The sequence below is a fragment of the Pristiophorus japonicus genome, chromosome 3, assembly GCF_044704955.1.
Source record: "Pristiophorus japonicus isolate sPriJap1 chromosome 3, sPriJap1.hap1, whole genome shotgun sequence".
Taxonomy (NCBI): Eukaryota; Metazoa; Chordata; class Chondrichthyes; family Pristiophoridae; genus Pristiophorus; species Pristiophorus japonicus.
This window is the reverse complement of record NC_091979.1, coordinates 129,750,566-129,766,985: the sequence shown is the minus strand read 5'-3', so window position 1 is coordinate 129,766,985 and position 16,420 is coordinate 129,750,566. Positions and strand designations below refer to the sequence as shown.

The 16,420-nt window shown below is 42.1% G+C and overlaps 1 protein-coding gene across 2 annotated transcripts in view; it reads left to right on the top strand.

The window, feature by feature from the left end:
* Positions 1 to 16,420, top strand: part of nckap1 (NCK-associated protein 1) — a 297,326-nt gene that overhangs the window by 222,570 nt on the left and 58,336 nt on the right. For both annotated transcript variants that reach the window (XM_070875820.1, XM_070875819.1), the window contains exons 25-27: positions 1,278 to 1,360; positions 7,341 to 7,421; positions 9,164 to 9,257. In XM_070875820.1, coding sequence (XP_070731921.1) covers positions 1,278 to 1,360; positions 7,341 to 7,421; positions 9,164 to 9,257 — 258 coding nt within the window. The remainder of the gene's footprint in view (positions 1 to 1,277; positions 1,361 to 7,340; positions 7,422 to 9,163; positions 9,258 to 16,420) is intronic.

The window sequence follows — 16,420 nt, the reverse complement described above, 5'->3', positions numbered from 1 at the left end:
TAATTAATTTATATAGCGCCTTTCACAACAATTTTACAACACGTTAGATGTTGACCATTGAGGGTAAGAGAGAAAAAGTGTGAGAAGGAAGTGTAAAAAGAGGTTAAAGGCTCGGGTCCGAAGCGGCAGCCAAAATGCGCACACAGATAAACAGGTGAAAAAACTAAAAAAAAAATTCAAATTACTTTGAAAATAATACAATAAGGAGTATACAATAGTAAAATCAGTATAATATTAATTATAATGAACAACATTAAATAATACATACCGTAATTATAAATTAAGTTTAAAATTAGAATATCAGCAATTGAATCAAATTAAATCAGTTATTAGCTCCCTTTAAGATTCATTCCCTGTCCAGTGATTCACTTAATCTGGAAAAACCAATCACTGTCCTCCACCCTTGTGATGTCAGAATTTTATTACTTATTTTTCTCATTTTATCCTCTTGATGGGACTTGTAATAGCTTCAGACTCGTGCTGCCTCCGTTGTCAGGGAGACGTTGATGTTTAAATCTCCCTCCATTTGCTCCAGGCTCACGCTGTCTCTGTTGTCAGGGAGATACTGATGTTTAAATCTCCCTCTAGCTGCTCCAGGCTCGAGCTGCCTCTGTTGTCGGGGAGATGCTGATGTAGATGAAATAGATGCCCATCCGATGCAGTGCATTCTGAAGCATTTAAAGGCAGAAAATAGATGAGAACTAGTTCTGCATAGTCACCAACTGTTTTTTTTACATCATAGCAACAATTTAGTGTTGTAACATTTCATTAATTCATTTCTATCTTTAAAATGGAATTCGTTCTACACTGTACCAGCACTCAAAAATAATTGGGGAGAAAGAGCTAACTTTGGCTTTGTCCTTCATTATAGTTTCGACTAGAATGCCATCAAATTTAACCATGCTAAAGTGATGTTTCATAAAACGTCCATTCAAAACTGTGCATACTCAATATCTTCTATACATTATCTTCACAAGCAATTTAATCTGTTCTTTTTGAAAAAGAATAATCTTGCCACTACCCACATTTCACATTAGAATATTTCAGAATATAACTTTTCATTTTAAATATCCACAGCAAGTAGTTTCTTTCTAGTTCAGTATATTGAAGTTTAATTATTGGGTAATTGAATGATTAATCTACAAATCCAGGTGTGAAGTGTACTGGCTAACCTGTTGTATGTTTGACACATTTTTGTGCATTATTACTGATCGGTCTCATGAAGAAAATTTCTAAATAAAACTGTCTTCCACTTTTTGTGCCCTTAAATAATGTAGCGGTTGACAGCGTATTGAAGAGGATGACAATAATAGGTGTTATCTTATCATTCCGTTCACTAGCGCAGGAAGCACTGAGAGATGTAAGTATTATAGGAGTTGCATATATCCTATGAATAATGCATCATTGTGGTCAAATTACTGAATGCCGTATAACAACTCTAGAAATAGCATTGGTGTCACTAGAGGAGGAAAAATATTTTACGAGCAATGGATTAAAGGGTACTCCTGAGGGGGAAAAAAAGTTTAAATTAGCCAGAATATAATAAACATTCAAACAAATATCACTCCATTATTTGTAAATGTCTCTATGTAAGACAGGAGCGAGGGAGAAGCCAGCAAACTGCAGGCCTGTCAGTTTAACGTCAGTTGTGGGGAAGTTACTGCACAAGATAAAGGTTTATGGAATTGGGGGTAATATATTAGCATGGATAGAGGATTGGCTGACTAACAGAAAACAGAGAGTCAGGATAAATGCATCATTTTCCAGTTGGCAAATAGTAACTAATGGGGTGCCGCTGGGGCCTCAACTATTTACAATCTATATTAATGACTTGGATGAAGGGACCAAATGTAATGTAGCCAAATTTGCTGATGATACAAAGATGGGTGGGAAAGCAAATTGTGAGGAGAACACAAAATCTGAAGAGATATAGACAGGCTACGTGAGTGTGTAAAAATTTGGCAGATGGAGTACAATGTGGGAAAATATGAGGTTATCCACTTTGGCAGAAAAAATAGAAAAGCAAATTCTAATTTAAATGGACAAAAATTGCAAAGTGCTGCAGTACAGAGGGACCTGGGGGTCCTTGTGCATGAAACACAAAGTTGGTATGCAGGTACAGCAAGTAATCAGGAAGGCAAATAGAATGTTGGCTTTTATTTCAAGGGGAATAGAGTATAAAAGCAGGGATGTCCTGCTACAACCTTACAGGGTATTGGTGAGGCCACAGCTAGAGTACTGCGTACAGTTTTGATCTCTATTTAAGGAAGGATATACTTGCATTAGAGGCTGTTCAGAGAAGGTTCACTAGGTTGATTCCGGAGATGAGGGGGTTGACTTATGAAGGTGGGATGAGTATGTTGGGCCTATTGTTGAACTCATTGGAGTTGAGAAGAATGAGAGGTGATCTTATCGAAACATATAAGATAATGAGGGGGCTTGACAAGGTGGATGCAGAGAGGATATTTCCACTCATGGGGGAAACTTAAACTAGGGGACATAGTCTCAGAATAAGGGGCTGTCCATTTAAAACAGATGAGGAGAAATTTCTTCTGAGGGTTGTAAATCTCTGGAATTCTCTGCCTCAGAGAGCTGTAGAGGCTGGGTCATTGAATATATTTAAGGCGGAGATAGACCAATTTTTGAGCGATAATGGAAGAAAGGGTTATGGGGAGCGGGCAGGGAAGTGGAGCTGAGTCCATGATCAGATCAGCCACGATCTTATGAAATGGGAGGAGCAGGCTCGAGAGGCTAGGTGGCCAACTCCTGCTCCTATTTCTTATGTTCTTATGTAACATCAGAGACACAGCAACTGAGCATTTAAACAAGTATGAGTTGATAAGAGAGTCTGTGTGGGTCATGACTGACTAATGGAGCTGAATTTTGAGAGAAGGTCACTAACAATGCTCCTATTTTTATTTGGGGGGTGGAGGGGGGCACGCAGCCCCTTTAAAGGAATGCGGGAAGTTACAGAGATAGGGAGGGGTGAGGTCATGGAGAGATTTAAAAACAAGGTGGAAGATGCAAGGCCAGCCAGGGCAGCATTGGAATAGTCTAGAAGTAACAAAGGCATGGATGAAGGTTTCAGCAGCAGATATTCTGAGGCAGGCAGAGACGGGTGATGTTACGGAAGAAGAAGTAGGCAGTCTTGGTGATGGAGTGGTTATGTGTTTGGAAGTTCGTCGTCGGGTCAGATATGATTCCAAAGTTGCCAAAGATCTGGTTCAGTCTCAGACAGTGGCCAGGGAGAGGGATGGAGTCGGTGGCTAGGGAACGGAGTGTTTGGTGGGGACCGAAGACACTGGCTTTGGTCTTCACAATGTTTAGTTGGAAGAATTTGCCGCTCGCGGACAAGCAGCGTGATAAATCATGGGCAGTGGAGGAGTCGAGAGCAGTGGTAGTGAGAGCTGGGTGTCGTCAGCGCACATGTGGAACCTGCCATGTTTTTGGATGTTGCCGAGGGGCAGCATGTAGATGAGAAATAGGATAGGTTCATGGATAGATACTTGGGGGACTCCAGAAGTAAAGGTTTGGGAGCCAGAAGAGAAATCATTGCAGGTGATTTCTCTGGCTGTGATAGAAATGGAATCAGGCAAGGGTAGCCTAACCCAGGTGGATGACATTGGAGAAAGATGGAGTGATGATCCATGTCGTAGGCTGCAGACAGGTTGGGAAGGGTTAAGGAGAGATAGTTTACCACGGTCAAAGTCCTGCAGGATGTCTTTTGTGACTTTGAGGGTCGTTTCAGTGCTGTGGCAGGGACTGAAACCTAATTGGAGGGGTTTAAACATGAAGTTCCAGGAAAGATGGGCATGGATTTGGAAGGCAACCATAATTTCAAGGACTTTGGAGAGGAAAGGGAGGTTGGAGATTGGTCAGCAGTTTGCAAGGACAGATGGGTCAAGGGTGAGTTTTTGATGGGGGTAGTGACAGCACATTTGAAGTGCCTCAATAGGCCATTTGGCGGATGCAAAGCGAGGCACAAAGGGAAGCTGGAAGCTTATTTAAGAGGGAGTCAAGCCTGGGATGACAGCAGGAGAGTAGGAAGATCGGGGACTGTTGAATGGTTGGGGTAGGAATTTGATAGGGCAGAGTATCAGAGGGGAGAAGTGAAAAGAAGCATGATGACAGGCAAGAGGGGCCAAGGAGGGGTTAAGAGATGAGAAGAAAAAAACAGTGGGGGTGGGGGGCAGGGGGGAGTGAAGGGTTCGGGTCCGGATCAGCAGCAAAAACTAGCAGGTAAATGAGCACAGGGAAACCCAAGTTACATGGCCGTGGTTATATAGCAAGATTAGGATAGATATGTCCTGGTAATAAACGAGGAATAGAGGAGACAATAGGAGGGAGTCCAAAATTATAGTCTGAGGTCCCGTGGTGGGATTAGTCGATGTAGAGAGGGTAGAGTCAGCTTGGAGTATTGACAAACTGATGTTCAGGTTCAGAGATAGGTGTGGAGGGAAAGTGAGTCCAGAATCTATTTGAAGGGTAGAATATCTGAGGACAGACACACTGCTGGAGATATTTCCGTGGGATTGAAGAGCCAGGAGGTGTACAGAATCAATTGTGGGATAGAAAAACAGTGGCGAAGTGGAGTTCGCTATAAGATCCAGAAGCGGCAAAGAGATGGACTTCAGCCCACGAAAGTGATTTTTTGGCCAAGAATCACACTGTAGCAAAATAGTGTTGAACCACCAATAAGCCAGTCATAAACTCAGCAGGTAATAGTAATGTTGGGGATAGGCTGTAAGCTAAATAAAGTTACCATAAAATTTTAGCAACTGAATAGCAGATTAGAGTCATGGCAGCTGAGTCGTACAGTGTAGTCCAGTGAAGTAATGCAGTCTTGATGGCAAAGAAGTCCAGAAATTTGAAAGCCAAATTTGAGCAAAGTTCCAGTGCTCAACTGGATAAAAAGAAAGAGCAGGCATGGTTGGGAGATGGGCAGTGGGCTCCAGGCAACTTTAAACTTGCAGCTTGAACTTCTAGTTTGGGCTAAAATGCACCCACTATTGGTACCAAGGGAACTTACAGTGGAAGAGAGGGAACTGGTGGAGAAAGGGCAAAGAATGGCCAAGGATAGAGTTGCACTGAAAAGAAGCTCCCTATGAAGCCACTAGCTCAGGAGGCATCTTCACAAACTGTTAATGTTGTCTATATGGACTTCCAGAAGACGTTTCATAAGGTTCCACATAAGATTATTAGCAAAAATAAAAGTGCACAGAATTGAAGGTAACCTTGTGATTTGGGTTAATAACAGGTTGGGAGGTTGGAGACAGAGAGTAGGGATAAAGGGAATGTACGCTGGTGGGATGTGACAACTGGTGTTATCCAGCTATCTGTACTGTGGCCTCAGCTTTTCACCATGCATATCAATGACTTGGACAAAGGAATAGAGAGTTATGTATCTAAGTTTGCAGACAACACTACGTTAGAAGGCATGGTAAGTTGTGTAGATGGAAGTTACAAAGGGATATAGACAGATTGTAAGTGAGTGGGCAAAAACTGTAGCAGATGGAGTTCAACATGGGAAAGTGTGAGGTTATTTACTTTGGATCTGAGAAACACAAAACAGAATATTTTAATGGCGAGAGACTAACATTTTGTAGAGGAGCAAAAGGATTTGGATGCCCAGGTATACATACCACTGAAAGGTGGTGTACAGGTACAAAAAGTAATCAAAAAGGCTAATAGAATGTTGGCCTTTATCTCAAGGGGCTTGCAGTGCAAAGGGGAGGAAGTTATACTTCAATTGTACAGTGTCTTGATCAGACTCCATCTGGAATACTACATGCAGTTTTGAGCACCACACCTCAGGAATGATATATTGGCCTTGGAGGGATTACAGTGCAGGTTTCCAAGAATGATGCATGGCTTCAAGGGTTAAATTGTGAGGACAGGTTACTTGTATTCCCTTGAGTTTAAATGGTTGAGGGGGTAATCTAATTAAGGTGTTTTAAATGATAAAAGGATTCACTAGAATAGATACTGAGAAGCTATTTCCTCTGGTGGGGAATCCAGAATATGTGGGCACAATCTTAAAATTAGAGCTAGGCCATTCAGGAGTGAAATCAGGAAGCACATTTTCACACAAAGGGTATTGGAAGTGTAGAGTTCACTCTCCCAAAAGACTGGATGCTGGATCAATTGAAATTTTCAAGAATGTAATCAACAGATATTTATCAAGTAATGGTATCAAGGGATATGAATCAAAGGCGGTTAAATGGTGTTGAGGTACAGATCAACCATGATGTAGTTGAACGGCAGAACTTGCTCGAGGAGCTAAATGGCCTACTCCTGTTGTGTTCTGTTCACTTTGTGTATACAATCGGCTCTTTGTCAGCACCATCATACTTGAAAGCATCACCCTTGCAAGGTGTATACCATATTTGCACTTAATTGCTCAAATTTTATTCATAAAAGAACAATAAATTATAGCTGAGCAGGTGGATGTACCAGGAATCAAGGAGCAGGAAAACTACCGAAGGGTAACCAATGAAGTCATTGAAAGTATATTTTTGAAAATACATTCAGATGTCATCGTGTATCAGTAACCTGAGGATATATCTATAAATATATTCTCAGTGCACATCTTCTGTATGTGGAACATTCCCTGTACAGTTTCTTGTCACACTATATCCATTACTCCTGTCTAATACTGCCTTGCTGCAACTGACCTGGTCTGTATGTAGCCTGAGAATCAACCCCGCCCCATTGGGGATTTTCTTTGGCAGCTGCTACCAATTTCCTGGCATTTGTCGAGAAAAGCATTTGCCGTGCTGTGGGTCAAATGAGGGGGGATGGTTTGTAGTGCTGAAGCCCCAAAATGGTCAAGATTTTCAGTCACATTCTCAAGCCCCCTCAATCCTGCTAGACTGCAGCCCCCTCCTACACCACACTGCCAGATCCAATTTCCACCCTCCACCTGATTCTACCAGATCATGCCCCCACCAACCCCAATGCTTCAGCACCCGTCTTCCCATACCTTGTGGACTCGCAAAAATCCTATTTCCAGTATTCTTAACCTCGGAATCATTTCCTTGCAATGCAAGGAGCTGGACCCAATGTCCTGCTGCTCCCAGATTCTGAAACCTTCCTCTGCTTCCAAATCCCAAGACCCCTGTCCGAATTTCCCAGGATGCCTAAACCTCCTTCACAACACTGCAAATCTTGGACCTCTTCTACCAGCAGGAAAAAGAGTTAATATAAGAGTGGGATTTTAGTTTTTGAGGGCTGCGTATTTGTAATTGAGACTTTTAACAAGTTTTCACGATGAATGTGATCTCTAGGACTTGATTTGCAAACCTGCTAATCACGTAATAAGTTGACTATTTCTTTATCAGGTCCTATCCTGCCATATTCCCTTCCTTGTAAGTTCAGTTGAAGATTTCAAGGACCACATTCCAAGGGAGACCGATATGAAGGTAATGATGTTTACATCCTAAATTTTAAAGACTAAGGGGCCAAAATTGGGTTTTGTACGCCACCCGTTACCGTGGGCGACACATGCCTACTGTCGTCAGTAATTGGCGTCGACGCCTCTACCTAAATTGAGTCGGCTCTTTGGCAGAGGTGCCAAGAAGTCACACTGCACCGGCTAATGCCACCCATGTGATGACATCATCCACCCATTGGGCTGCCGTACAATTGCCCAGAAAGGAAGCTAAGTTTTCCTCTTTATTTATTTCTGTTGTTTTCATTAGTTTTAAGATTGAGGAAGTTTGTGTGTGTGGATCGGAGAAGTTAAAAAAATTTTTTTCTTCACGTTTTTTTCTAGCATGGTGGAAGCCTCCCTTCGGAGAATTCAGTAGGCCTCCTGAGCTCCTGCCCAAGGCTGAGTGTGCAACGCCACTTTTTAGCGCTGCTCTCTCCTTTGGGCGTAAAAACTGAATTTAGGACTTTGAGGCTGCGCCTAACGCACGGTGCCAAAATCAGTACTCGGCGGTACCCAATTTCAATCCCAAAGTATTTGTGTGTATATATAACTTCTTTGAAATAAAGAATACCCATTGGTGCTAATTAAGGCTACAGTTTGTAGAAAGCTAACCTTGTATTAATTAGACAAATTTAATTTTCATCATTTAAAAAGCTGCGCATATCAATATAATAATTCTTGCATATGATGTGCACTTCCTGTCCACAAACCTTGCTTCCTCTTGTCTGATTGATGCTTTTTATGTTGATGGTTTTTATGTGCAACTCTATGTAAACAAGCACAATGGGGGGAGGGAAAGCTACTAAATGCAGTAGATTTGGCCTCAGTAAATGTAATTGGGCTTTTGGGAAGCGATCCAGCCAGCAAGTATTAAATAATTAGCGTATGCACTAGTCCAGCCATTAAATAAATTAAATAAATTTGTTCCTAACAATCCAAAAACCTCTTGGTTGGGATCACGCCAAGCACTAATTTGGTTAACTAAATAAATGTGCTATGAATGTATCCAATTGGGCTTCGGGTAGGGTTGCCATTTCTGCTTGGGCATGTTCCGAGAGGTGTCATCATATGACCTCCTGCCTTCAAGCATCTCACCCCCACACTCCTGCCATTGGTCGCCCAACACACCTATATTTGCATCACATCGCTTTCCCATGCCAATAGGAAAGCTGGCAAACTCTTCATTACTTGATTGGATGATTCTTGACTGTCAGTCAAACGGCCTTTTTTGCCCCATGTCTGATATTTTTTTAATCACTAATTAACAAAAGTGTTCAAAGAAAATAAAACTTTTTTTTAATTTAATGTCACTCGCAGCAGTGTCTTGGAGATTAAAGCAACCTTAGCTTCGGGGCAAGCATCTCAACCACAAATTAATGTATTAAATAATTGCAACTAAATAATAACCAGGCTTTGGGAATAATAGCACACCCACAAATGAATTATGTGACCCTCTTAATTTCCTATCACCACTACTTTAGCATATTCACTTCCTTTATAAAACGCTATTCCTGAGACTTCTGTCAGCAATTAAACAGGAGATCCATTTGAATAGATTAAGATTAAACAATTTTTTGTATCCACTTATGTTTTGAATTTAGTAACGAGATTTCATATGCATATTGTGTAAAGAATTTTATTTATAGATTTAACTTCTTTATATAAGTTACCTCCAACCTAAAATGTGTTGGATTTTTTTTGTCTGTAAATGTGGTTTCTTAACATTTGCAGGTTGCAATGAATGTGTATGAGCTTTCTTCGGCATCTGGTTTGCCATGTGAAATTGACCCAGCATTGGTGGTAGCTCTATCATCGCAGAAGTCAGGTATGTGACTGCATGTGCAACTGGGAAAATGTTCAGACAGGAGACCTTTTGAGTTTGTATCTCATGAAATTTGTTTCTTTTTGGGGGTTCTGGTGCAGACTTAAAATATAAGATCAGATTGTTTACCTGGGAAAATTCAGTACAACAATGGGAATGACATCGGGAATAGAGGAACTGGATTTGATATGATGCTGCAAGGTGTTGGTTAATACATTCCAGTCCTTGCCTATTATTGTATTAGAAATATTGACACACAATTTTGAACCTGGAAGCAATCGATCTACGCAATGCCACACAACATGCAGCAATCCTGAATTAAGGAAAGTTTATTTTATGAATATGTTTCAAATAAAATTAATTTCTGTTAATGCCACAGTTGCATGGAGAATTTTCCGCAACAGTTTTTACCATATAATTTGTTTTGTTGTGATCCAAGTGAAACTGATAACATTGTAACTCTGAGCCACTGCAATCATTTCTTTAAATGTTACATGTATGCTATTTAAGTGTGTGTCCCTACTTACATAGATTACAAAGGTTACAACATGAAAATGGGCCATTCGGCCCAACGAGTCTCTGTTGGCATTTACTCTCCACGAGGAAATAGTTCTAATCACTTTTACCCACCTATTCCCATATCCCTTCAACCCCCTTCCTTTGTCCACCTATCCAATTTAATTTTGAATGTTGAAATTTCTGTTCAACCACTAACTTTGTAAGTGAATTCCACAGCGTCTCAAGTGAGTAAAAACTGTTCTCCTGCCAGCTATTCTGTATCTGTTAACATTTACCTCCTGTATCTGTGGTTCCTTGTTCTTGACCCCTCAACCATTGGAATTAGTCTGCTTTTATCTACCCTGTCAAATCCTTTATAATTTTTAACACTTCTATAATATTAGGGGTACGGGAACATAATGCTTACATTACTGGACTAGTAATCCAGAAGCCTGGACTAATAACTTTTATTTATATAAGAACATAAAAAATAGGAGCAGGAGTAGACCATTTGGCCACTCAAGACTGCTCTGCCATTCAATAAGATCATGGCTGATCTGATCATGGGCTCAGCTCCACTTTCCTGCCTGCTCCCCATAGCCCTATTGCTCAGAAATCTGTCTATCTCCGCCTTAAATATATTCAATGACCCAGCCTCCACAACTCTCTGGGGCAGAGAATTCCACAGATTTACACCCCTCTGAGAGAAGAAATTCCTCCTCATCTCAATTTTAAATAGGCGATCCCTTATTCTGAAACTATGCCCCCCCCCCCTCCCCCCAGTGCTAGATTTCCACATGAGTGGAAACATCCTCTATGCATCTACCCTGTCAAGCCCTCTCATTTTCTTGTATGTTTCAATAAGATCACCTCTCATTCTTCTGAACTCCAATGAGTACAGGCCCAACCTGCTCAACCTTTGTTCATAAGTCAACCTTTTCATCTCAGGAATCAACCTAGTGAACCCCTCTGAACTGCCTCCAATGCAAGTATATCCCTCCTTAAATAAGGAGACCAAAACTGTATGCAGTACTCTAGGTGTGGTCTCACCAATACCCTGTACAGTTATAGCAGGACTTCTTTGCTTTTATATTCTATTCCCCTTGCAATAAAGGCCAACGTTCCATTTGCCTTTCTGATTACTTGCTGTACCTGCATACTAACTTACTGTGTTTCATGTACAAGGACCCCCCCTCCCCCCCAGGTCCCTTTGTACTGCAGCATTTTGTAATTTTTCTCCATTTAAATAATTTGCTTTTTTATTTTTTCTGCCAAAGTGGATAACCTCACACTTTCCCACATTTATAGAAAATAGGTGCAAGAGTAGGCCGTTCGGCCCTTCGAGCCTGCACCACCATTCAATCTGGCCATAGCTGATCAATTTTGCAACTTCAATACCTCATTTCTGCTTTCTCTCCATACCCCTTGATCCCTTTAACCATAAGGGCCACATCTAGCTCTCTTTTGAATACATTCAACGAACTGGCCTCAACAACTTTCTGTGGTAGAGAATTCCACAGGTTCACAATTCTCTGAGTGAAGAGGTTTCCCCTCATCTCGGTCCTAAATGGCTTACCCCTTACCCTTAGACTGTGACCCCTGGTTCTGGACTTTCCCAACATCGGGAACATTCTTCCTGCATCTAACCTGTCCAATTCCGTCAGAATTTTATATGTTTCTATGAGATCCCCTCTCATTCTTCTTAATTCCAGTGAATATAAGCCTAGTCGATCCAGTCTGTCTTCATATGGCAGTCCTGCCATCCGGGAATCAGTCTGGTGAACCTTCACTGCACTTCCTCAATAGCAAGAATGTACTTTCGTCAGATTAGGAGACCAAAACGGAACACAATATTCAAGGTGTGGCCTCACCAAGGCTCTGTACAACTGTAGTAAGACCTCCCTGCTCCTATACTCCATCTGCCAAATTTTTGCACACTCACTTAGCCTGACTATATCCCTTTGCAGATTTTTTGTGTCCTCACAACTTGCTTTCCCACCCATTTTTGTATCATCAGCAAACCTAGCTACATTACACTCGGTCCCTTCATCCAAATCATTAATATAGATTGTAAATAGTTGAGGTCCCAGCACTGATCCCTGTGGCACCCCACTAGTTCTTGTTTGCCAACTGGAAATTGACCCATTTATCTTGACACTCTGTTTTCTGTTAGTTAGCCAATCCTCTATCCATGCTAATATATTACCCTCAACCCCGTGAGCTCTTATCTTGTGCAGTAACCTTTTATGTGCCTTCTGGAATGCCATCTGGAAATCCAAATGCACCACATCCACTGGTTCCTCTTTATCCACCCTGCTCGTTACATTCTCAAAGAACTCCAGCAAATTTGTTATACATAATGTTCCTTTCATAAAACCATGCTGACTCCGCTTGACTGCATTACGATTTTCCAAATGTCCTGCTACTGCTTCCTTAATAATGGACTCCAGCATTTTCCCAATGACAGATGTTAGGCTAACTGGTCTATAGTTTCCTGCTTTCTATCTGTCTCCTTTTTTAAATGGGAATGTTACATTTGCGGTTTTCCAATCCTCTGGGAACTCTCCAGAATCCAGGGAATTTTGGTAGATTACAACCAATGCATCCACTATCTCTGCAGCCACTTCTTTTAAGATCCTAGGATGCAGGCCATCAGATCCATGGGACTTGTCCATCTTTAGTCCCATTATTTTTACCGAGTACTTTTTCTTTAGTGACCGTGATTGTTTTAAGTTCCTCCCTCCCTATAGCCCCTTGATTATCCATTATTGAGATGTTTTTAATGTCATCTACCTTGAAGACTGATACAAAATATTTGTTCAAAGTCTCTGCCATTTCCCTGTCCCCATTATTAATTCCCCAGTCTCATCCTCTATCGACCAACATTTACTTTAGCCGCTCTCTTCCTTTTTATATACCTTTTAGAAACTCTTACTATCTGTTTTTATATTTCTTGCTAGTTTACTTTCATCATCGATCTTCCCCCTCATTTTTTTTAAGTCGTTCTTTGCTGGTTTTTAAAAGTTTCCCAATCCTCTGGCCTCCCACTAATCTTAGCCACTTTGCCTGCCATTGTTTGCAACTTGATACCATCCTTTATTTCCTGAGATGGTCACGGATGGTTATCCCTTCTCTTAAAGTCTTTCCTACTCATTGGAATATATTTTTGTTGAGAGATATGAAATATCTCCTTAAATGTCTGCCTGCCACTGCTCATTAACCGTCTTATGCTTTAATCTATTTTCCCAGTCCACTTTAGCCAACTCTGCCTTCATACCTTTGTAGTCTCCTTTATTTAAGCTTAAGACACTGTTTTGAGATCCAACTTTCTCACCCTACAACTGAATCTGAAATTCAACTATGCTATGATCACTCTTTCCTCGAGGATCCTTTACTAGGAGATCATTTATTAATCCTGCCTCATTACACAGTACCAGATCCAAGATAGCCTGCTCCCTGGTTGATTCCGTAACGTGCTGTTCAAGTACACCATCCCGAATACACTCTTATGAACTCTTCCTCAAGGCTACCGTGGCCAATTTGATTTGTCCAATCAATATAGAAACATAGAACATAAAAATTTACAGCGCGGAGGGAAGCCATTTTTGCCCATAATGTCCACGCCGGCTGACAAAGCCGCATGGTCCTCGGTCAGCAGTCCTGAAGGTTACAACTAAACCTATGAACAATGGCGGGAAGGTAAGGAGCACCCAGCCCAACCAGTCTACCCCGCACAACTGTGACACCCCTTACACTAAAACATTCTACATTCCGCCCCAGCGGAGCCATGTGATCTCCTGGGAGAGGCAAAAAACAGATTAAAAACCCAGGCCATTTGGGGAAAGAAAAATCTGGGAAAATTCCTCTCCAACCCATCCAGGCGTTCGAAACTAGTCCAGGATATTACCCTGGCGGTATTCGATTCCCTATAGTACTTACCATCATATCTGCACCAGCCAACAAGAGGTTATCCAGTCTAATCCCAATTACCAGCTCTAGGTCCATAACCCTGCAGGTTACGGCACTTTAAGTGCCCATTGAAGCACCTTTTAAATGTGGTGAGGGTTTCTGCATTCACCACCCTTCCAGGCAGTGAGTTCCAGATCCCCACAACCCTACATGTGAAGAAGTTCCCCTTCAAATCCCCTCTGAACCTTCCACTAACCACCTTAAAACTATACCCCCTCGTAATTGACCCCTCCACCAATGGAAATAGGCCCTTGCTATCCACTATATCCAGGCCCCTCAAAGTGTTATACACCTCAATGAGGTTTCTCCTCAACCTCTTGTTCCAATGAGAACAAACCCAGCCTATCCAATCTGACCTCATAGCTAAGATTCTCCATCCCAGGCAGCATCCTAATAAATCTCCTCTGCACACTCTCTAGTGCAATCACATCCTTCCTATAATACGGCGACTAGACTGCACGCAGTACTCCAGCTGTGACCTAACCAGAGAATTATACAATTTAAGCATAACCTCCCTGCTCTTGTACTCTATGCCTCGACCAATAAAGGCAAGCATTCCATATGCCACCTTAACCACCTTATCCACCTGGCCTACTTTCAGGGATCTGTGGACAAGCACTCCAAGGTCCCTTTGTTCATCTACATTGTTAAGTGGCCTACCGCCTAATGTGTATATCCTTTCCTTATTGGCCTTCCCAAAGTGCATTACCTCACATTTCTCCGAATTAACTATGGAGGTTAAAATCACCCATGATTATTGCTGATACTTTTTTACAAGCCCCCACTATTTCCTGGTTTATACTCCGACCAACAGATTTGCTACTGTTAGGGAGTCTATAGACTACGTTCACCAGTGACTTCTCCCCCTTATTATTCCTTGTTTTCACCCAAACTGATTCTACATCTTGACCTTCTGAGCCAATATAATTTCTCACTACTGCACTGATTTCATCCTTTATTAAGAGCTGCCCCACCTCCTTTTCTTTTATGTCTATCCTTCTGAATTGTCAAATACCCCAGAATATTTAGTTCCCAGCCTTGGTCACCTTGCAACCATGTCTCTGGAATAGCTATCAGATCATGCCCATTTATATCTATTTGTGCCGTCAACTCGATCTATTTTATTACAAGTGCTGCGTGCATTCAGATAAAGAGCTTTTAATTTTTTTTTACCATTTTTCCCTGCTTTGACCCCACTTTCTGATACACTCACGTTTATACGTTCTGTTCCTTCCTGTCACGTTCTGCTTATCATTTCCCTCAGTGCTACCCTGCTCTATAGCCTTCTCCTTGCTCTTTGACTTTTAAAATTTCTGTTCACCTGAATCCTCCCACCCCCCACCCCCCTAATTAGTTTAAAGCCCTCTTTACAGCACCTTTAACTGTAGCAAAACATCCCAAGGCGCTTCAAAGCAGTGTTGGCAGACAAAACGGATAAATTTGACACTATGCCACAAAAGAAGAAATTAAGGCAGATGACCAAAAACTTGGTTAAAGAGGTACGTTTTAAGGAGAGTCTTAAAGGAGGAAAGAGAGGCGGAGAGGTTTAGGCAGGGAGTCCCAGAGCTTAGGGCCCAAACAGCTGAAGGCACGGCCACCGATGATTGAGCAGTCATAATGAGGGGTGTTCAAGAGGGCAGAATTTGAGGAGCAATGGGGTGTAAAGCTGAAAAAGATGAGAGCTAGGGAGGGACAAAGCCATGGAGTGATTTGTAAACAAGGATGAGAATTTTGAAATCGATGCGTTGTTTAACCAGCAGCCAATGTAGGTCAGAAAGCACAAGGGTGATGGGTGGTCGTGACTTGGTGCGAGTTAGCACACAGACTGCTGAGTTTTGGATGCCCTCAAGTTTACGTAGTGTAGAATGTGGGAGGCCGGCCAGGAGTGAGTTGGAGTAGTCAAGTCTAGAGGTAACAAAGACATGGATGAGGGTTTCAGCAGCAGAAGTGCTGAGGCAGGGATGGAGGCGGGCAATGTTACGGAGGTGGATAAAGGAATTAAAGCAGGAATAAAAATCTACCATCAGTGAGGGTGACTAAAACTATCGGATTGTTGTAAAAACCCATCTGGTTCACATGTCTATTTCGGGAAGGAAATTTGCTGTCCTTACCTGGTCTGGCCTATATTTGATTCCAGACTTGGTCATGTAGTTGACACTTAACTGCTCTCTGAAATAGCCTCGCAAACCACTCAGTTATAGCAAACCTCTACGAAAAATAAGGAAAAAAACAGACACATCACCCGGCATCAACCTTGGCACATACGTCTGATATGACAACAGCACACCCAGCCCAGTCAGCCCTGCAAAGTCCTCCTCACTAGCATCTGGGGACCTGTGCTAAAATTGGAAGAGCTGTCCCACAGATTAATTAAGCAACAGCCTGATATAGTCATACTCACAGAATCATACCTTTCAGCCAAAGTCCCAGAAGCCTCCATCACCATGCCTGGGTATGTCCTTTCCCACAAGCAGGACAGACCCACCAGAGGTGGTGGCACAGTGGTGTACAGTCGGGAGGGAGTGGCTCGAGGAGTCTTCAACATTGACTGCAGACCCCATGTAGTCTCATGAACAACTTGAATAACGTCGAGGATGTGGAGTGGCAGCGTGGGGAGGTCCTCAAAAGCCCCAACGTCGTCGGGAGCCAGCGGGACGTCGAGGAGGTGGAGTGGCAGCGTGGGGAGGCCTACAAAAGGG